Genomic DNA, 22,376 nt, shown 5'->3' with positions numbered 1-22,376 from the left:
TATCGTCCACTATTTTAATCATAACTCAAGTTCTACAACTCCAAATGAAGTAATTCTAATTGGTTTGGATTCTAGACTTCAATATCTTTCCAACAAGTGGTCACTCGCCTGATTCTGACGAATAACGAAGGAGATATGGCGTTTTGAAGATAGAGTCGTGCAGTTTCGACAAGCGCCCGATCGGGCGGGCTTCGCCCGATCCGGATCGGGCGGTCATTCTGGGCGCTGTTATGGGCATTTCGCAACCGCCCGATCGGGAGGAATTTCGCCCGATCGGGCCGACTATCGAGCAGAATGCCCGATCGGGCGGGCTGGCTTTCGCCCGATCGGGCGACGCCAACCCCTGCTGCTTTTTCGCGAGTTTTTATTTCCGGTTTCGGGCTATATTTTGGGCAAACTATAAATACTAGCCCCTTTTATTTTTAGTGGCATATTATTGTCTAGTATTAGACCCTTAGTTTATTTTCTCTTAATCTAGTTTTCTCTCAAATTTGTTCCAAGCACTTATTTTTAGTTTCAATCAAAGCTCCAATTTTTAGTTCATCCTTTTGTTCTACATTTAGGTATTGCTTTCTATTTTGCTTTATTAATTACTTTTAATTATGTTTTCAATCATGCTAATTGCTTTGTTTATTGTTAATATGCTTGAGTAGTCTAATTTCTAGGGGTTGGGGATCCATGATTATTATGAAGGGATATTGAATAATCGTGATTGTTGGCATTGTAATTAATTCCTATTGATTGGTTTATTTCACTATACAATTAGATTTGTGCAGGTTTAATTGTGGTAGTTATGCAACATCAAATTAAGATTCAAGAGATGCAATTTGATGTTTCGGCTTGTGTCAATAGGTGGAATTAGAGTTAATACGTAGCGGGAGCCCGTTAATTCTAAGTTTATGATTAGTATCGATTCGAGAGAGCATGCTAGTCTAATTAATTACTTTGTTGATTATCGTGATTGTTTATTGTCCTGGATTGTTATTTGTTGGTGAACCTATGCCCTAGATTCCTTAATATATTGATTCATATTTGTTTAATTATCGTTCGTAGTCTTAGCATACAAATCACCAACCAACTCTTGTTCCCAATAGTCTAGATTAATTAATTGATAGTAGAAAGAACGCATGTTTCCCTGTGGATTCGATCCTGACTTCCCTTGCTACCTTGCTAGTGAACTTAGGTTATTTTTGATTAGGTGATACGACTTTAGCCTGTCAAGTTTTGGCGCCGTTGCCGGGGAAACGGTTTTATTTTCTGTTATTAATTGTTGTTCTAGATTATTGTTTGTTACTTCTCAAGGGACTCCCGTTCCTTGAGACCGAATCTCACGACTGTTTTCTAGTTTTTGCTTGTTTATGCCCAGGACTGTCCATACCAGCGATCTGACTTCGTTCGATCCTGAACCTGAACGGACCTTTCGTAGACGGCGTAGATTCGTTGAGCAGTTGAGAGACTATTCTGACTCTGAATCCGACTATCTGATTAGCAATCTATTCCATACAGATTCAGAGATGGGTGACCAAGCACCACCACCACCACCCCCACTTGTGCCAAGGCTTACAGACTATTCTAAACCAAGTCTGTCTATGCTTCCCAAGGAAATGATGCCTTCCATTGCGGTCGAGAATTTCAAGATCGAACCCCAGCTGATAAACATGATCGAGAGACACCAATTCGGTGTGGAAAAGGGTGAAGATCCTAATCTCCATATTCAGTCTTTCATTTAGTATTGTGCCACCATTAAGCAGAAGAATTTAACACCGGAGCAGACTATGGAGATACTCTTTCCATTTTAATTGAGTGGGAAGGCAAAGCTATGGATTAACAGTCTCAACCGCGCAGCTATGAAAATCACCGATTGGAATTCCTTGGCCCTTGCGTTCTATGTTAAATATTTCCCACCTGAGAAGACAGCTCATCTGAGGGGTCAAATATTAGGTATCTCTCAACAAGTAGATGAGAGTTTGTTCGAAGTTTGGGAGAGATTCAAGGACTTGCAAAGAGAGTGCCCGCATCATGGTTTGGATGATTGGTTCCTGGTTCACCAGTTCTATAATGGTATGGGTAATGAGTCTAGGTGTCTTTTGGATTCAGCTGCCAGTGGGAGATTTATGCAACTGGAGGTGCCTAGAGCTTTAGAGGTGATTGAGGAGATGGCCATCCATAGTGCCCAATATGGGAATCCTAGAGGTTTTGCCGGCCGGGGTGTTAAGCATGAGATGAATTCTATTGAACAGCTTACTGCTCAGCTAACTGCCCTACATCACAAGCTAGATAATATACAGATCGCATCTTCCCAATCCAACATGCTAGTGTCGCTGCAATGAGTGGCCAATCTGCTAATGTCTGTAATAGTTGTGGGATGCAAGGCCATTATGCACAGGAATGCCGAAGCTCTATCGAACAATGCAATGCATTCCAGTCCTACAAGCAGAACAATCCGTACTCCAACTCTTACAATGAGGGGTATAAAAACAACCCCCTACTATCATATAGGAGTACTAATGTCCAGAACCCCCATCAGATTCAACAACCTCCACCACCACAACCACAGTACCAACCACCACCACAACAGTCATACCAACCGCGGAGTAACTACAACCCGCAGCCTAGTGGACCACCTGGTTTTCCTCCACAACCTCAACCCACACAGCCTGATCCCATGCTTGTAGAGATGAGGAATATGATGTTGGAATTGCAGAGGTCTCTGAGCGAAAAGGATGCCAAAATCGATGCCCTCACTGCTCATAACAAGATCATGGATAAACAGTTGGCACAAATGGCTACTACCCTTGCAGAGAGACCCAAAGGTCAACTTCCCTCACAGCCTGTGACCAGAGAGTCTGTAAATGCTGTCACTTTGCGGAGTGGATATGAGTATGATGGGCCGCCTATGACTATTGAAAAAAAGGTTGAAGTATCTGCCAGTGGTTCTGTGCCAAGAGAAAGTGAGAAGGTGGTCAAGGAGGAGGAAGCTAACACAAGGGTTGAGAAGAAAGTAGAGATACAAGTTCCACCTATCAAACTCCCCTTCCCTCATCGTCAGCTAAAGAACAAGCTAGACAAGCAGTTTGGTAAGTTCTTAGAAGTGGTAAAGAATCTGCAGGTAACAGTCCCTTTCACTAAATTAATTAATCAAGTACCTGCATATGCTAAATACATGAAAGACATCTTGACTAGGAAGAGAGCATTTAGTGAGGTGGAGACTGTTGCATTTACTGAAGAGTGCAGTGCCTTACTACAAAATAAGTCTCCACCCAAGTTGAAGGACCCCGGGAGTTTCTCTATCTCGTGTAATATTGGCAACCTTTTTATTGACAAAGCCTTATGTGATTTACGTGCCAGTGTTAGTGTTATGCCCCTGTCTGTATGTACTAAGTTGAACATGGGTGATTTAAAAGTTACCAACATAACTCTGCAAATGGCTGATAGATCTGTAAAATACCCCCTAGGTGTTTTAGAAGATGTGCCTGTTAGAGTGGGTAAATTTTTTATTCCTGTTGATTTTGTTGTGTTGGACATGGAAGAGGACAGGCAGATTCCTATTATTTTAGGTCGACCTTTCCTACACACTGCGGGGGCAATCATAGATGTCAAAAATGGCAAGCTGACCTTGAATGTGGGGGATGACAAGGTTACTTTCAATTTAACCCATGTTGTTAAGAGCCTTATGATAGAGGAGTCATGTTTTGGAGTCAATGTTTCTAATGATTATTTTAACACTGAATTGACTCATACTAACTCTAATAACTACTCGGAAAAAGCGCATGTTTCAAATTGTTTTGCAGGTGGAGGCGATCGGAGTATGAACTCTTTGGCATGGGTTCGAAAGGAAGCACGATTTGATGATGCTGAGACCCGAAAGGCCGAAAGCTCGGTGAACGGTGGGCACCGCATTCATGATAGGGGTCCTGATCTGTCGCTTCCAGCACCACAGAGCTCATCCAAGGCATTTGAATTGACACTAGATGGCACCATCTTTGGTGCCCCCATTTGATGAGTTGTCGTGGCTCTCATCCCCTTCCTTTCGTTGTCTGCACATAAACTGAGATTGTGTAATGGGGACATTGCATCAATCTAATAGGGGATGAGTATTTCACTATCTGTTTATTGCTTTTCGTAGTGTATTTTTCGCTTTCGTTTGTGTGTTTTAGTATAATTTTTGAGCAAGTGTGTATTTCATTGTAGTTTTCTATGTTAGAGAGGTGAGAAGAGGGTATTTTACGGTTTGGACGTTTAATGCTGTGCAGGTCTAAGGCTCCAAGTTCGAAAAAGTTGAATTCAAGCTGAAACGGAGTAGTCTGCGTTTCGCCCGACCCGGATCGGGCGAGGACCGCCCGATCGGGCGCGTGTCGATTCAAGGAAAATGTTGGAAAATCGCCCGAACGGGCGACGGTTGCCGGATCGAATCAAAGGGCGAGTCAAATGCCCGATCGGGCGGTTGGTGATGACGTCAGTTCGAGGGTTTGAGATGATTCTAGGTTGGAAATAGTTGAAGAAAATGGGCATTGCATTTCGCCCATTCCGGATCGGGCGAGGAGCGCCCGATCGGTCGCGCACAGATTCAACGAAAAGGTTCGAAATTCGCCCGATCGGGCGATCTGCTGCCCGATCGGGCGATTTGCGAATCAGCGACAAATAAGCCACGGGTTGCTCACTTTCCTCATGATACCCCTTGAGCCAATGAGGATATTGTCTGATTTAGCTTGGGGGGTGTTTCACTCACTTGTACATATTAGGTATGTTTTTCCTTTTATTTTTGCATTTACTTATGTTTGTGTGTTTATTTTGGTGTGTTTAATGTTTTCTAGAGTAGTTTATTGCTTTGAAAAAAAAATATTACAAAAATACGTTCCGATAAATACAAAATTATGCTTCCCTGTGCCCCTTGATTGGAAATTTTTTTGATTCTTGGTATTTGATGATGGGCAATGTAGATGTGTTAGCCATGATTTGATATATGACTACTTTGATGCCTTAACATGAGTCAACTCTGACTAACTATTTGTGGACTTGGTGCTTGACTAGTTGACTTGGTTAGGATGTGAGATAGCTTCCTGGTGTGTCATTGATTTTGAGTATTGATTTACAACTATTAGTAGTGTTTTATGACTCATATACATGCACATTGTGGAGGACGAAGGCATTTTTCTGTTTAGGTAGCCTTCAGATGAATCTAGATACATTTGTTCCCTCCTTTTCTACCCATGTTGTTGCTTGTGCCCCTTTATTCGGTGACTAGCCATATTACAAGCCCATGAAAGCCACATTGGTTACTAGTCCCAAGCCTAGCTTGGGGGAGCTAATAGTAAGTGAGGTGAGGGAGTTGTAGTGTGCTACATTTTGAGCACAAAGTGAGTGTTGAAAAGGAAATAAGGGAGTTCTTCTTATCTTGTTTGTTGTTTGAAAAAGAGAAAAAAAATAATGAAGAGTGAAAGAGATGAGAAGAATAGAAAATATGAAGGTTTCCAAAGGAAAAAAAAAGGAAATTGAAAAAAATAAAAAGAAAAAAATCATTACTCTCAGAAAAATTCAAAGCATTGTTTCACTCAAGTATTGTAATTTCTTATCTTTATGAGTGATTGATTTTAATTGTGAAAGAAAGGCAAGAAAGTATAGTGTGGTTTGTTTGTTGTTTCATCATGTGTTGAGTGGGACAGTTGTGGTCATCATTTGTGGTTGATCATGGTTTTGCTAGGATTTATGCTCCCCAAAGCCAAGGCTTTAAGCTCACATTTTACCCAAATTTACCGCACCCCTACCTAAGCCTATCATTATAAGCTTTGAAGACCTTCCGACCTTTGTGCATAGTGTCATATTAATGAGAAAGTAGTTGTTTATCAATGCAAGTTATAACATGACATATTCCGAGTCGACTATTAGGTTGAGTGCATGTTCTTTTAAACACACGAGTGTTGTGAGTTTGGGAGGGCATTGTTCACATACATATTGGGAGGAGAGCGAACGGGTACATCTTTTACCCGCCACATAAATGAGTGAAGAGTGTGTGAGCACTAGTCTTGAATTCCATTGTTCACTTGCGGTTCGCTCTGCGTGACTGTAGACGCCTACTTTTGTCCCCATTCCCGAAAGGGAAGGTTCGATGATGAGAACACAAATCTCCACTTGGCAACGCATCTCCTATAAAATAACGAATCTCGATCACCCTTTTCATTTCAGCCGAACCTCCTATTTATAGAAACCTGCTAAGAATAGTAATTGCCGTAAAGGGTAGTTGCTAAAAGTGGCAAGACATAAAAGATAGAAACCTGTCAGAATTAGGTGTTGCACTCCAACATAAATCCTAAAAGAGATAGAATTTACAAAGGAATTCTATTCCTTGTATAATTCGAAAATAAGAGTTACGTGTTAATTAAAATCCTAACGAGCCTAGAGTTCGTAACGGGCCCAGACGCATTCCGTCGTAAAGTTAATACGCACTAAAAGACTCGGATAAGTCTCAAAAGGCTCCGCGTTCTAAGAGTCCAAATCTGACAAGGAAAACAACCATATCACATTTTCAACGCCCAGCCCTGGGCGCCGAAATCTTTGACGCCCAGCCCTGGGCGCCGAAAGTGCAGCTAGATCCCATTTTCAACGCCCAGAGCTGGGCGCCGAAATCTTTAACGCCCAGCCCTCGGCGCCGAAAATGCCTGGGGCCGTTTTATCTCCTGATTGTTTTTGGATTAGTATCTTAAAATCTATCTTTCCACAAACTCTTCCCTATAAATACAGCCTCATAATTGACGTGAAGGGACACACACACAATTCATATTCTGAGTATTGACTCCAACCCCTAAGCCTAAGCCTCACGCTGCGAAATTGATCCCGCGTTCTGTCGCAATCGATCCAAAAATGGAACAGAACGTATCATGTCCCTTGTAGCTGAAGAATTAAGCCCGGAACCTTGAGATTCGTTAAATAAAAGGAGAAATAGCAAAGCCAAAGTGGTTAGTTTTCTGAGAACCATGACGCACCTCTCAAGGGTGCGTCGTAATGTGTCCCTTCGCATGATTTAATCGCTTTCCTCGCCCTTTTATAAACCTGTTAAACTATTAAATCTGATTGTTCTATCACGCCTGATAGAGATAATATTTGGGACAATTGAACTATCATGCTAGGTCCCTTAAATCAATCTAAACAAGATAATCACGATCAATCTAGTGTTATGTGTTGCATATTGCTAAAATCAATTCAGATTAGTTTAATAGTTAACACATGTCCCTTCAATTATTTATGCTGAGCTAGTAAGGATATCCTGCCTCTGGAGTTATCGAAGAGCGAGTACTCCTCTCGGTAGTTACAGTCCCCCGAACCCTCAATCTCTACCCTGCGGGTGTACGTTGAGCGATCCCCACACCAGGAATCACAAGGGAACCTATGGCCATCGTGGTCAAACATAATTGCACTCCCTTTATGTCACGATAACCGGGTTTTGTCAGTTTTTCTCATTGTCGTTAAAAACTGAATGGCGACTCCTATATTACTAGTCAATTGGGTGTAAACTCACAGGAAATCCAATTACACTTGATTTGACAAAAAGAAGCGTCACACCCACGAGGGACGAGGTCACGCATTAGCCTCGTGCTTTTTCGACCCCCTCACAGTGGCGACTCCGCTGGGGATAGTGAAGGAAATACTCGTGCTCGTAGGTAAGCAAAATAGCCGAAGGGTGAAACGATCCTACCCCGCGTTTATTTCCCCATCAAGTTGGGACGACCTGAAAATCAGCATATTAATGTGAACGGGCAGAACCGCATAACGAATCTTGGCTCCCTTAGGGAGTTGGGACTAAGGATACCCATCGCCAACCGGGGGGTGCATACGCTTCGAATGTTTTCCACTCGGCACTTTCGCTAGTAGTACACCCGTCCCAAACCCAATCGCTCGCCCACTAGGTCCCTCTCATTGGTGCATGCCCCCTTGGCTTACATCGTGATTGGCCTCTTGGGCGAAATTCGTCTGTTAAAGGCACTACCTCGACCAGGGCATGTGTTGGATCTGCGATAGAAGCGGTACCAAGCCGACGCAAATATTACCCATAGAAGCCTATAATAAACTACATGACATATTATTATTTCGCCTCATGATGTAATGTTAGTTATGTGTAGCGAAATATGTGATTGTGTGTGACAAATAATGCTAGAAAACCAACGACCTTAAAAATTGCCCAAACATTCATAAACCAATTGGCCAAAGAGTTATACCAAAATACGTGTTCCGCAAACCCGAACGATCGCCACAAAAATAAGCGACGCTCGGGATGGCCCGTAACGAATCCCACAAACGCTGCACAACGCGTAAAGGACGTTATTAGGCAAGCACGCAAAATGAAGGTCGCATAAACAAAAAATATTCGTAAACAGAAAACGAGCACCAGCCAGGGACGCATTTTCAACGCCCCTGGTTGGGCGCCAATATTTCTAACGCCCTTCGTTGGGCGCTGAAGTTGCTGCCTGGCCTTTTGGTCAGGCACAGCAGCCTCGGTGCCCGCGCATAAAAAAGTACGTAGCAAAAAAAAAACTTTTTGTAAAAAATTGCTGCGAGAGCGTATGAAAAGGCACTCGATCCTAAAAGCGACTAAAAACAAAATAATAAAATAATAACTCTTTGTGTCGTTGTTAGGCCTCCTATGACGACAATGTTCGGCTCCAAAACTGAGCACGCTAATTGAAATAACCTTGAATGTCACATGGGCAAAGTATTCAAAAAAATAATGTTCGGATAAAGTCTTCAAAGAAAAAATAATGTTCAAATAAAAAATAAATAAATCCGAGTCTAGACTAGGCTATGCCAAAGTACAATCTAAATCCTAAGTCTTAGTTGTCTTATACATAGAATCGGTCCTAATGCTTGGTGTCGTTCTGCAAGTTATAAGGTTAAACCATATTGAGTCTCCATGCCTAACATTTAAAAGAAATCAATAAGCACCCATATGTAATTGTCATCCCTTGCTAAGAATCTACGACCTCAATACTCTCTCTCACTGATAAAAAGAATATATTACGTAATTCAAGTATTTGCAAAATGGACACTGTCACATTCTGAAAATCATTCCTCCATAGTCGCACAACCCCCAAAGTGAGCCTAAGGTGTCAATACCGTTGGCAAAGAAAAAAATTAATGGCCTCAAGGCTTATGATCACATTGGGTCACGACTGTCATAGTCCTCTCGAGCCACTCGCTCCTTGAAGTATTCCTAAGTACGGACTAAAAGGTTTTCCATGAATGCAACATGACAAACCATGAAAATACCCGAATCGGCATGCCATAAGGCTACCATTGGGGTAAAGTAATACACACTAAGAGAGAAGCTGCACTAATGATTCTAGTCTTGCAAAAATAAAAATTCGATCTCCCCAACTAACTACCTTGCCAACATTAAGCAAAATGGCGCATGACAAATGAACACCCAAGGGTTAAAATCTAAAGTGTCAACCAACGAAAGTTATGGTCCAATTACCCTAAGTCTGAGAGTTGCTTGGTCAAGTATTATAGGCTTACGCCACGTCATTATTTTGAGTCTAGGCCACCTCCCTGTATTCCTACACGGGTTACAATCAGAAAAATTAATGAAAGTTCGAGTCTAAATCACAACTTCCAATTAAATCTCGAAAACTGGAATCTGAAAAGAAGCAAAAAGTTATTATTTTAGATGTAATTATTTCGTTAAATTTCAATAAAGTAAAAACAACATTTTGAATCTACGCTATTTGCACATTTTAAGAAACGACTAAATACGCTTGCAAAGTAAGACCATTTAAAGGTCCACTATAGGCCTACCAAACGAGACTCACCCAGTCTCGCCTCGTGACTCATAGACCACAACCATCTACCTTTTAGCCCAAATAAAAAGGGGGAGGAATCCCAAGCAAAAAAAGAGAAAAAAGAGAAAAAGAAAAGGGAGAGCGAAAAAAAGCGAGCCATGGAATACTTATCCCGTACCTCCCAAAGTGCGAAATTTAGCCAAGTAAACGAAGGAAAAGAATTGAGTCAACCAATCTAAATCATGCCACAAAAACTACATAAAGTTCTACGATGTCTACGATCTCTACCCTTTCCAATCCTTATGTTCTTAGACGCCTTCGCTCTGGGGCCCTTGTTCAGCTCATCCATGTTCTCATTGCCATAACCCAAGAAACCATTACCTCGACTCTTGTTCCTGGACTTGTTGTCAACTGCAAACCACGTACGACCATTGACACGTGCATCATACCCATTATTTCCAAAGCCCAAACCTTCTCTTGTACCACCATTAGCATAATGACCATATCACTTGTGTGGATACATCCTGTTGATATACCCTTGAGCCGTCCCCATGCTACTCATTGGCCTTGGTTGATGTAAACTCATGACACTAGCTTGAGGCTGCGAATCGTGAGTCCTAGCAGATGTGATCCTCATGCTTGACTAATACCTATACAAATTATCCTATCTCATTCGACCCGTCTTTCAAGCCGTCTTGAGTCACGAATAAAAAAAAACAAATGAAAAGTACGTTCTACGCTTAACGTAAAAAATTAAATAATAAAAAAAAAAACTTTGCAAAGCGCACAAAAAAAAGAAGCATTTAGCGCACAAAAAAGATTCGCAAATATTTGGCACAAAACGAAAAGGAGCAGCAAAAAAAGGGCAGCCCAGAACACGCTTTCAACGCCCAGACCTGGGCGCCGAAAATAATAGCGCCCAGCCCTGGGCGCCGTTCTTGCTTTCAACTCCCAATTCCTAAAAGTGTTCGTGTATTTTCCTATATACTAGCGGAAAAATAACGAACACTTGGGGGGTAGAAGATCGTATAAGATACGCGAAATATACGCGCTCCAAAATTTTCGTACACTTATTTCGAACATTACGGTTCCACTCGAACGTACTTGTTTAAAATCGGCATTCTAAGAAACCATTTTCTGGCTAAGAACTACGCAAGACCTGATTCCAAATTAAATCTATTTAAAGCGGATACGTAGGCAATCCATGATTCGGTCCAACCAATTTGCAAAAATATTAAAGCCTATAGAATAACAAGAATAAAAAATAAAGTCCCTTATCGAAATTTAAATACTTGCAATCCAAGTCGAAAGAAAAATTTAAATCAAAGGAAGAGTCCAAGTCATCAAGATGCCAAACTAAGCACACATCGAAAAATAATAGGGGAACGTACCCTTGCCAGAAGGAGCACTCACACTCCTAGGAACTCAGCCAATACTCAAAAAGATCGCTTTGCCTCAATTGAATGGGGGCTAGCGCGAGCGTCCATGACCTCTAAAAAGTACTCGACTTGACCCTCCCTAAAAGCAAAATAACTCACTTAAAGACCTTCTTTCACCACTAGACACAGTCATAATCGCCAACAAGTAGTAAAGGCAGTAAGCTTGCAATAAAGAGGATTGGTCTACGGCATCGCCCCATCGTTCCTTCGAACTCAAGGCACTCGTTCATGGTAATTCAAATGCTTGTGAATCCCCTTTGAAAAAATCAGACATTATCAATAGGACTTGGCACTTAACCAAGGCTCACCCTACTCAGAATATGACACGGGCATCTAAAATCGAAATCTGAAAGCATCATTAACGGGAAGACATGAATAGCAGCTGGGGGCTAAAAATTGAAATGAAAGAGCTAGGGAAAGAACTAAGTATACCTTGACCTTTTATAGAGACATACACCAAGTAAATCTAAGTCAATTTGAAAACGGTTTATATTCCCGCAATTCTGGAAAAGATGGCCCTAAAAGCCTAAAGCATGTGCCACACGGGCACAAGTAATATCTTGACGCCTGCACCCTGGCTTCCAGCAAATCCTTAGACAGCATTCCAAAAATCGTAACAGTATTTTGATTCATTCATGTAATCCTGTACGAACCCTTCTATAAGTCAACTTACTTAGGACACCTCGGATTGTACACAGTAGGACTCGGATTTCAAATAATTTTCAAAGACTTCTTCGAACATAATAAAGTGTCGTTGGTTTAATCTAAGTATGCGTTTATCTCGATGTTGCAAGTGAGTCAAAAAAGATTTCTACATATAATTATGGGTAAAGAAAGGCACCTAGCTTTTGGTCAAAGCATACTTCAACATGTGACTACCTTGACCATGGCAATGTCGCACAATACGACGTTTACAAGAGAAGTAGCAAATCACTACTCGAACGTACCTCGCACTAAACGAGTCTGGTTCAAACTATTCATGATCCATGTCACCATGAATGCATAAAAACGTATGCCAAGCATTATAGCACCAAGCCAATCCCGTAGCTACAATTGGGGGCTTGAGAAAAACACTCTAAAAATGCTGGAAATGACGATTTTATCGCAAATTCTCGACGCTAATGCTATACATATGTCATAGGGGCACAATCCTAAGGTTTAATCGCGTAAAACGAACCTTAGAATGACTACAAACCCTCCCAAATTCTAAAGCACTACTTACAATATGTAAAGTCACCCCACTGACAAGGGTAACTGAAAATCGCGAGTCACCAAAACTCCGATCAAACTACTGCACATAACGCTCGCCCTATAAGCTCCCGTTACATAGTCTACGTCGTTCCAAAGCAAAAGCGAAAGAAAAATCAAGGATAAAAACTGTCAAATTCTGCCCAGAAAGCATTTTCAACGCCTAGAGCTGGGCGCCGATATCTTTAACGCCCCAGCCTGGGCGTTGAATCCCTCTGCTTGCCAAATTTTTCCCAGATATAAAACCAAGAAAGAAACATCTATAAATCCTCGCATCGAACGAAGTAATAAGCCGTGCACTCTGTAGACACCTACTTTTGTCCCCATTCCCGAAAGGGAAGGTTCGATGATGAAAACATAAATCTCCACTTGGCAACGCATCTCCTATAAAATAACGAATCTCAATCACCCATTTCATTTCACCCAAAACCTACTATTTATGGAAACCTGCTAAAAATAGTAACTGCCGTAATGGGTATTCGTTAAAAGTGGAAAGTCATAAAAGATAGAAACCTGTCAGAATTAGGTGTTGCACTCCAACATAAATCCTAAAAGAGATAGAAATTGTAAAAGGAATTCTATTCCTATCGCAGTTCAGTAAAAGAGTTAACGTATTAATTAAACTCATAACGAACCTAGAGTTCGTAAAGGGCCCAGACGCATTCGGATTAAGTCTCTTAATGGACTCCGTACTCTAGAGTCCAATCTGACAAAGAATTCTGCCATACCCTATTTTCAACGCCCAGCCCTGGGCGCCGAAATCTTTGACGCCCAGAGCTGGGCGCCGAAAATACCTGGGACGGATTCTTTTCCTAATCCGTTTCGTATTCAAATTCCTGAAAATCTATCTCTCTACGCCACTCTTTCCTATAAATAGACCCCTAAAGCCGACGTGAAGAGGACAACACACAATTATTATTCTGAGTATTGACTCCAACCCTTAAGCCTAAGCCTCACGTTGCGAAAATGATCACGCGTTCTGTCGCAATCGATCCATAAATCGAACAGAACGTATCTTGTCCCATATCTTGAGATTCGTTAAATAAAAGGAGAAATAGCAAAGTCAAAGTGGTTAGTTTTCTGAGAACCGTGACGCACCTCTCAAGGGTGCGTCGTAATGTGTCCCTTTTCCATGATTTAATCGCTTTCCTCGCCCTTCTTATGAACTGTTAAACTAATTACATCTGATTGTTCTATCACGCCTAACAAAGATAATATTTTTGGGAAAATTGGATTATCATGCTAGGTCCCTTAATACAATCTAAATCAGATAATCGCGATCGATCTAGTACTATATGTTGCATATGTCTAAAATTAATTCAGATTAGTTTAATAGTTAACGCATGTCCCTTCAATTATTTATGCTGAGCTAGTAAGGATATCCTGCCTCTGGAGTTATCGACTAGCGAGTACTCCTCTCGGTAGTTACAGTCCCCCGAACCCTCAATCTCTACCCTGCGGGTGTACGTTGAGAGATCCCCACACCAGGGATCACAAGGGAACCTACGGCCGTCGTGGTCAAACTTAATTGCACTCCCTTCAAGTCACGATAACCTGGTTTTGTCAGTTATTCTCATTGTCGTTAAAAACTGAATGGCGACTCCTATATTACTAGTCAATTGGGTGTAAACTCACAGGAAATCCAATTACACTTGGTTTGACAAAAAGAAGCGTCACACCCACGAGGGACGAGGACACGCATTAGCCTCGTGCTTTTTCGACCCCCTCACACACACCCATGCAGAAGGTGCTACCCTTGAACGAGGTGTGATGAAGTACTCAAATGCAAAAAATAATAATGATATCCCAACACCTGGAGGAATGTTCTAAGACACGCGGTTAGGCCACACAAGCCTACGTCGCACCATAAGTTCAACCATCCCACGGTACAAGTCTAAAAAAAGAGTAAGGCATATTGCACTAATGCGGGCACGACCAAAGAGCATGTGTAAAAGAGGCAAAGACTAATTATCGCCCAAAATTCAAAATGCAAGCCACACGACTTCTACATTAAGGATTAAAGGTAGCAAAATATTACCTACCACGGAAGGGATAGCTCGCACCTACACGAGCGGGACCCCAAGGCATCTTTCTCGAAAGAACCTACAAAAATCGTACGCTAAAAGAAAGCATCCCAACATGCATACTTGGGGGCTCCAAGCTACGAAACGACCATAGTAAAATAAAAAATTCCCGAAGCAAATGTTTGAACGATCGAAAGGGCACGATGCTTGAGCCCACTTCATGAATGGGCCTGAACCCTATTAAGCTTCTAAGCAAACTATTCAAAATCAGTCATTGCTCGAAAAAAAAAAATGATTCAAGCAAACTGATTAATGGACCGCACGCAACGGCCATTCTATGAACGCTCGTTCGCACATACATCATTTTAAGTATCAAACATTCACGAACGCGTTCAAAAGGAAAAAATATATACAAGAGCGATCAAAGTCTTACGCCTCAAGGTATGTTCCTCGGGCCATATAGACTCGCCCAATTATTGCAATAACTGTACACCTTAAGAGCGACAGTTCCTTTAAATAATCGCCCCAAAGCGACAAACACCGTGGTCCACCAATCGGCTACGGCTTCTCGAGAAATCATCACGATCACTCAACTCATTATGATCTCTAATTCTACGTTCCAAAAATAAAGAAAAAAACAAAAGAGAAGTGAGTACGTAGAATTTCCAAGTGAAGTAAAAGAACGAACAAACAAGAGGCCAACTGTGAAACTTGCCTAGAAGTCATTTTCAGCGCCCAGAGCTGGGCACCGAAATCTTTAACGCCCAGGCTCGGGCGCCGAAAATAATCCCAGGCCCAAAAACAACTCTGACTTCTATAGGGCCCTGCCGTATCCATTTGACTCAAAAATTACCGATTTCTATACTGAAAGTCGTACCTCACGGCTTTGTTAAGGGTAGCACACCACTACAAAGATCGCTCGCACTTACGAGCACAATCCCAAACACGATCAAGGACATTACAAAATGCGTATCCCCAAGGAACCTCTTTGATAAGAAATGACCATCAAGTACGAGTGCTTGGGGGCTCGAAAGAAAATATATATTATGCAAAGTTAAAACAATATTCCCAGACTACGCTATACACAGTCCCGTGTTTGGATAATCTCAAAAGGAAAAAAAACCGAACTTCGACCTCAAAGCAAAGGTCGCCGTTGATACTTGTACATGGTCCTCTGATCAAAGACCAAGTGGTGGCAAAATCGAGCCGTAAAGACTAGCTCAAAACCACAAAAGAAGATGACCACAAGACAAAGGACTGTCTAAGCCCGTTGTCAACCCACATTCAGGTTGCAACTAAGTCCGAGCATCCCTCGAAAGAATTCGCTCCTGCGAGAATGAATGAGAAAAGAAATTCTCAAAAGAAATCACGATGAACAAAAGAAATAAGAACTTGCCCATCTTCAGCGGGCAAGATCGCGTCACGAACCACGCGAGTTCCAAATCGAAAAAATGAATTCAGGGACGTCCACCCTCAGCGGATAGGGCTCGCCCACCTTCAGCGGGCGGGGTCTGCGTCACTAGCCGCGCAGGTCCTCAGTTTTCAAAAAAAAATTCAAAACAAAAAATAGGCTCGCCATCTTCAGCCGGCGGGGTCTACGTCACAAACCGCGTCTGTCCTTATTTTCAAAAAAAAACAACAAACAAATTTCAAAATAGATTTGTCCACTACTATCGGAAGGGGTGTCCACCCTCAGCGGACAGGCTCGCCATCTTCAGCCGGCGGGGTCTATGTCACAAACCGCGTAGGTCCTTATTTTCAAAAAATAATAAACAGATTCGTCCACTTCTATCGGACGGGGCGTCCACCCTCAACGGACAGGCTCGTCATCTTCAGCCGGTGGGGTCTGCGCCACTAACCGCGCAGGTCCTTAGTCGCTACAACGATAACTTTTACCGGTTTTCCCTTTTTCCAAAAATTAAAGGATTGGTTTTCCGTTTTTCCAAAAAAGAACGATGTGCTGGATTTTCCTTCGTTTTACGTCCCATAAAAACAAGGGGGTTTTTCTCGTTTAGCTAACCCTGAAAATGAGAATCTTTAAAAATATTTGTACCTCGTGATTGGGCTTGGCCAGGCCCAATTACACTTTATAGCTTTTATTTTAAAAACATTTGTAGCTACTTCCAATGACAAAATGAGGGAGTTTCTACACATCTTTAGATACTTCCAATGACAAAGTGAGGGAGTTTCTATACTACCAGTTGACAAATCCCAATGACACGTGAGGGATATGTCGACACTTCAAGTGATGACCCTTAAGTCAAATGTTATCACTCGGGGGCTCGCGAGACCCTCGCAAAACAGGTCACATACACCATGGCTTGTGTGACGCACTCCGTCTAATACTTTGACCATCGTCTCATCTCGAGACTCAGTCAAAGTGGGGGCTAACTGTAGACGCCTACTTTTGTCCCCATTCCCGAAAGGGAAGGTTCGATGATGAGAACATAAATCTCCACTTGGCAACGCATCTCCTATAAAATAACGAATCTCGATCACCCTTTTCATTTCAGCCGAACATGCTATTTATAGAAACCTGCTAAGAATAGTAATTGCCGTAAAGGGTAGTTGCTAAAAGTGGCAAGACATAAAAGATAGAAACCTGTCAAAAATAGGTGTTGCACTCCAACATAAATCCTAAAAGAGATAGAATTTACAAAGGAATTCTATTCCTTGTATAATTCGAAAATAAGAGTTACGTGTTAATTAAAATCCTAACGAGCCTATAGTTCGTAACGGGCCCAGACACATTCCGTCGTAAAGTTAATACGCAATAAAAGACTCGAATAAGTCTCAAAAGGCTCCGCGTTCTAAGAGTCCAAATCTGACAAGGAAAACAGCCAGATCACATTGTCAACGCCCAGAGCTGGGCGCCGAAATCTTTGACGCCCAGCCCTGGGCGCCGAAAGTGCAGCTAAATCCCATTTTCAACGCCCAGAGCTGGGCGCCGAAATCTTTAACGCCCAGCCCTGGTCGCCGAAAATGCCTGGGGCCGTTTTATCTCCTGATTCTTTTTGGATTAGTATCTTAAAATCTATCTTTCCACAAACTCTTCCCTATAAATACAGCCTCGTAATTGACGTGAAGGGACACACACACAATTCATATTCTGAGTATTGACTCCAACCCCTAAGCCTAAGCCTCACGCTGCGAAATTGATCCCGCGTTCTGTCGCAATCGATCCAAAAATTGAACAGAACGTATCCTGTCCCTTGTAGCTGAAGAATTAAGCCCGGAAACTTGAGATTCGTTAAATAAAAGGAGAAATAACAAAGCCAAAGTGGTTAGTTTTCTGAGAACCATGACGCACCTCTCAAGGGTGCGTCATAAAGTGTCCCTTCGCATGATTTAATCGCTTTCCTCGCCCTTTTATAAAACTGTTAAACTATTAAATATGATTGTTCTATCACGCCTAATAGAGATAATATTTGGGACAATTGAACTATCATGCTAGGTCCCTTAAATCAATCTAAACAATATAATCACGATCGATCTAGTGTTATGTGTTGCATATTGCTAAAATCAATTTAGATTAGTTTAATAGTTAACGCATGTCCCTTCAATTATTTATGCTGAGCTAGTAAGGATATCCTGCCTCTGGAGTTATCGAAGAGCGAGTACTCCTCTCGGGAGTTATAGTCCCCAGAACCCTCAATCTCTACCCTGCGGGTGTACGTTGAGCGTTCCCCACACCAGGGATCACAAGGGAACCTATGGCCGTCGTGGTCAAACATAATTGCACTCCCTTTATGTCACGATAACCGGGTTTTGTCAGTTTTTCTCATTGTCGTTAAAAACTGAATGGCGACTCCTATATTACTAGTCAATTGGGTGTAAACTCACAGGAAATCCAATTACACTTGATTTGACAAAAAGAAGCGTCACACCCACGAGGGACGAGGTCACGCATTAGCCTCGTGCTTTTTCGACCCCCTCATAGTGACGATTTTTTTTTTGCTAAGCAAGTAGAGTGGTATATATATATCAACAAACACTTTACATCCTATACTTCAAGTGGATAGGCCCACTGAAGAGAAACGAAACAGGCCCAAACAATGCCAAAGCAAGGCCAAAACCAGCCAATTATCCCTCAACAAGGGAAGTATACCAAGTATGATCTCTATGACTAATGTTTCTAGGCAAAATTGCTGAAACTCTATACTGTACATGATGCTTTATGTTACTACAAACCTTATCAACTCTGCAGACTTTGCCATTCCACAAAGCATTATTTCTTTCCCTCCATATATGATAAACTGTGCACATGACAGTAGCATACATGACTTCTTTCCTGAACATAGTAACTGATCTTTTATGCAGCCAGTTGACTAGTTCAGGTAAATTCCTGGAACATCTAATGCCCAACTAAGAGCCAATCTGCTGCCAACATCTCACACTGAAGGGGCAACCACTGAAAAGGTGCCTATGATCCTCCACTGCAATGCCACACAACAAACATGTGTTGTCAGTTGTAACACCAATCTTCAGTAGCCTATCTTTGGTGTTCAGCCTACCAAGCAAAGCAAGCCATATGATAAATCTATGTTTTGGATGACCTAGTCTCCCCCATACAGCATTAGTCCAGTATTGGACTGGAGCAGAACCCATCAGTTTCAAATAAACTTTCTTAATAGAGTACTTACTGATAGCCATCAACTGGTTCTCAGTAATGTGCTGTTTCATCATCTCTTTGATTTGGCAAATGTCCCTCCAATACCAGCTATCATCATTCTTAGGGGAATAATCCCACCAAGGTTTGCCTTTCAAGTAAACTGAGTGGATCCACTGAACCCAGATATTCTCCTTTTTTTTGGTAATCAACCATACATGTTTTCCCATAGCAGCAATGGATTTGATTGGTTGGCAGATTGTTAGGGAGGATTTTTGGTCGAATGGATTTGATTGGTTGGCATTGATGCATGCTTGTTGAATTTTACTTTGAATCGTATCCATTGTTTTAAGATGTGTTTGGGGTGAAGTTGATTTATGTTTCACCGATGATTTCTTTGCTTAGGGACAAGCAAAGATCTAGCTTGGGGGAGTTTGATATGTTCATATTTTATAGTGTTTTTACCCCCGTCCCTTAGTACTTTTTGATCTCAAATGAGCTCTTCGGAGCGATTTTTAGTACTAATGTGCTCCTTGTAGTATGTTTGTAGTTTCAGGTTCATCATTGTAGGAATTAGCATATTTTTGGGCATTTCCTACTCATTTGAATCAATACAAGATATTATGTACTTTCGAGAGCACAAAAATTAAGTTGGAAGAGTTTTGAAGCAAAGCGAATAACGAAAGAAGTAGAAAAATGACTATAGTCCACTATTTTAATAATAACTCAACTTCTACAACTCCAAATGAGATAATTCTAATCGGGATGGACTCTAGACTTCAATAGCTTTCCAACAAGTGGTCACTCGCCTAATTCCAACGAATAACGAAGGAGATATGGCGTTTTGAAGATAGAGGATCGTGCAGTTTCGACAAGCGCCCGATCGGGCGGGCTTCGCCCGATCCGGATCGGGCGGTCATTCTGGGCGCTGTTCTGGGCATTTCGCAACCGCCCGATCGGGCGGAATTTCACCCGATCAGGCCGACTATCGAGAAGACCTGCTTCTTTTTCGCGAGTTTTTATTTCCGGTTTCGGGCTATATTTTGGGCAAACTATAAATACTAGCCCCTTTTATTTTTAGTGGCATATTATTTTCTAGTATTAGACCCTTAGTTTATTTTCTCTTAATCTAGTTTTCACTCAAATTTGTTCCAAGCACTTATTTTTATTTTCAATCAAAGCTCCAATTTTTAGTTCATCCTTTTGTTCTACATTTAGGTATTGCTTTCTATTTTGCTTTATTAATTACTTTTAATTATGTTTTCAATCTTGCTAATTGATTTGTTTATTGTTAATATGCTTGAGTAGTCTAATTTCTAGGGGTTGGGGATCCATGATTATTATGAAGGGATATTGAATAATTGTGATTGTTGGCATTGTAATTAATTCCTATTGATTGGTTTATTTCACTATACAATTAGATTTGCGCAGGTTTAATTGTGGTAGTTATGCAACACCAAATTAAGATTCGAGAGATGCAATTTGATGTTTAGGCTTGTGTCAATAGGTGGAATTAGAGTTAATACGTAGCGAGAGCCCGTTAATTCTAAGTCTATGATTAGTATCGATTCGAGAGAGCATGCTAGTCTAATTAATTACTTTGTTGATTATCGTGATTGTTCATTGTCCTGGATTGTTATTTGTTGGTGAACCTATGCCCTAGATTCCTTAATATATTGATTCATATTAGTTTAATTATCGTTCGTAAACTTAGCATACAAATCACCAACCAACTCTTCTTCCCAATAGTCTAGATTAATTAATTGATAGTAGAAAGAATGCCTGTTTCCCTGTGGATTCGATCCTGACTTCCCTTGCTACCCTAGTGAACTTAGGTTATTTTTTATTAGGTGATACGACTTTAGCCTATCAAGAACCCACCCGCAAATCAAGGAGGGAATAAAGCAACTGGGTCAAGATTTTCAGCCTTGGAAGATTTTAATTCTGGTAGTCAAGATCTCTTTTGAAACCAAGATAAGGAAAATTCCTTAATTAAAGATAAGATTGACACTGGGACCGAAAATAATGGGAGCATGGAACCAAATCCTTTCCCCACGGTGGAATTAGGAAACAGCTCACAAGAAGGTCCTAATTATGCTAGAATTCCTCCAATTTTCAATTTTAGCTTGCAGAATTTTAAGAAACAGAATCCTACTACTCCCAACTTCAGCAACCGAATCTACCAGGAATCAAGAAACAATCTTACCAGAATCAATCAAGAGGCATTGACGGGCCGAGACTCTAATATTCCAGTAAGGATCCTTACCAAATCGCACAAAATAACCAACATTGGCCTTGACAAGGAAAACCTACTCGATACAACCATTCAAAGCAAACACAGCTCGCCCCCCTAAAAGCCTTGACAGTCTGCAGAAGTTCTCCACAGGCCACCAGAATGTTACAGCCAACTCAACACCAGACACCGAACCCCATCATCTTGACAGTCCCCCTAGAGAAAACCATGTGTGTGGACAACCAATGGAAGACCCATATCTGGTAGTGGCGACCCACCTGACCCATATACTCGAGGTAAGGATGGAGACTTGGATCGAACAGGACCCGGAGCCACAGGAGTTAGTAGTGACCATGCTACTCCCCAACGAGATTAAGCAAGCCTTACACTTTTTAAGTCAAGCCTACATGACTACCCTCCCTTCCATACCTGTTTCCATGAATGACAGACTACCAAACTTGGATACTGATTCTTCACCTATTTCCTGTATGGTGTGGAATGTGCAAGGCGCGGGAAGCCGCAATTTTATCCTATCTCTCAGGGAATTAGTTCGAACTCACAAGCCTGATGTTCTGAACTTAGTAGAAACACATATGGGTGGTGATCAAGCAAGTCACATTGCTACTACACTTGGGTATAGGGGACACACTCGAGTCGATGCCCAAGGATTTAGTGGGGGTATATGGGTTTACTGGAAACCGGAATCTGTGTCAGTTGAACCAATCTTGAAACACAATCAACATATCACAATGGATATCAAGAGAATTGGTGGCCAACCATGGTACTTCACTGCCATTTATGCGAGCCCGGAACCTATATAAAGCAAAGATTTATGGGCGGAATTAGAGAAATTCGCAACCACTCACAACAAGCCATGGTTGATAGCAGGAGATTACAATGAAACTCGATTTTCATGGGAACGTAGCTCTTCATGTGCTGAAACGACTCGACGTACGGCTAAATTCAATGAGTGGGTCGAAGAAATGCAGTTGCTAGAGGTTGAATTTGCGGGATCCTCACACACTTGGGCTCGTGGTAATTCAATTTTCACTT

The 22,376-nt window shown here is 41.6% G+C and overlaps 1 protein-coding gene and 1 non-coding gene across 2 annotated transcripts; both read right to left on the bottom strand.

Moving 5' to 3' along the window:
• Positions 1-1,920: 1,920 nt before the first annotated feature.
• On the bottom strand, positions 1,921-2,026 carry LOC130468231 (small nucleolar RNA R71). Its single transcript, XR_008928650.1, has one exon. It is a non-coding gene; the product is annotated as a small nucleolar RNA R71 (small nucleolar RNA).
• A 16,820-nt stretch (positions 2,027-18,846) lies between these two features.
• LOC130467301 (uncharacterized) lies at positions 18,847-19,320 on the bottom strand. Its single transcript, XM_056835774.1, has one exon. The coding sequence runs from the start codon at positions 19,318-19,320 to the stop codon at positions 18,847-18,849; it is 474 nt and encodes a 157-aa protein (XP_056691752.1).
• Positions 19,321-22,376: the final 3,056 nt, after the last annotated feature.

The sequence above is a fragment of the Spinacia oleracea genome, chromosome 2 (assembly GCF_020520425.1).
Source record: "Spinacia oleracea cultivar Varoflay chromosome 2, BTI_SOV_V1, whole genome shotgun sequence".
Taxonomy (NCBI): domain Eukaryota; kingdom Viridiplantae; phylum Streptophyta; class Magnoliopsida; order Caryophyllales; family Amaranthaceae; genus Spinacia; species Spinacia oleracea.
The sequence above is the reverse complement of the archived record's forward strand: the minus strand, read 5'-3'. Positions and strand labels throughout refer to the sequence as shown.

Bases quoted from the DNA above. Each gene is read 5' to 3' on its own strand.
- LOC130467301 (XM_056835774.1), bottom strand. From the start codon at position 19,320: ATGGGAAAACATGTATGGTTGATTACCAAAAAAAAGGAGAATATCTGG.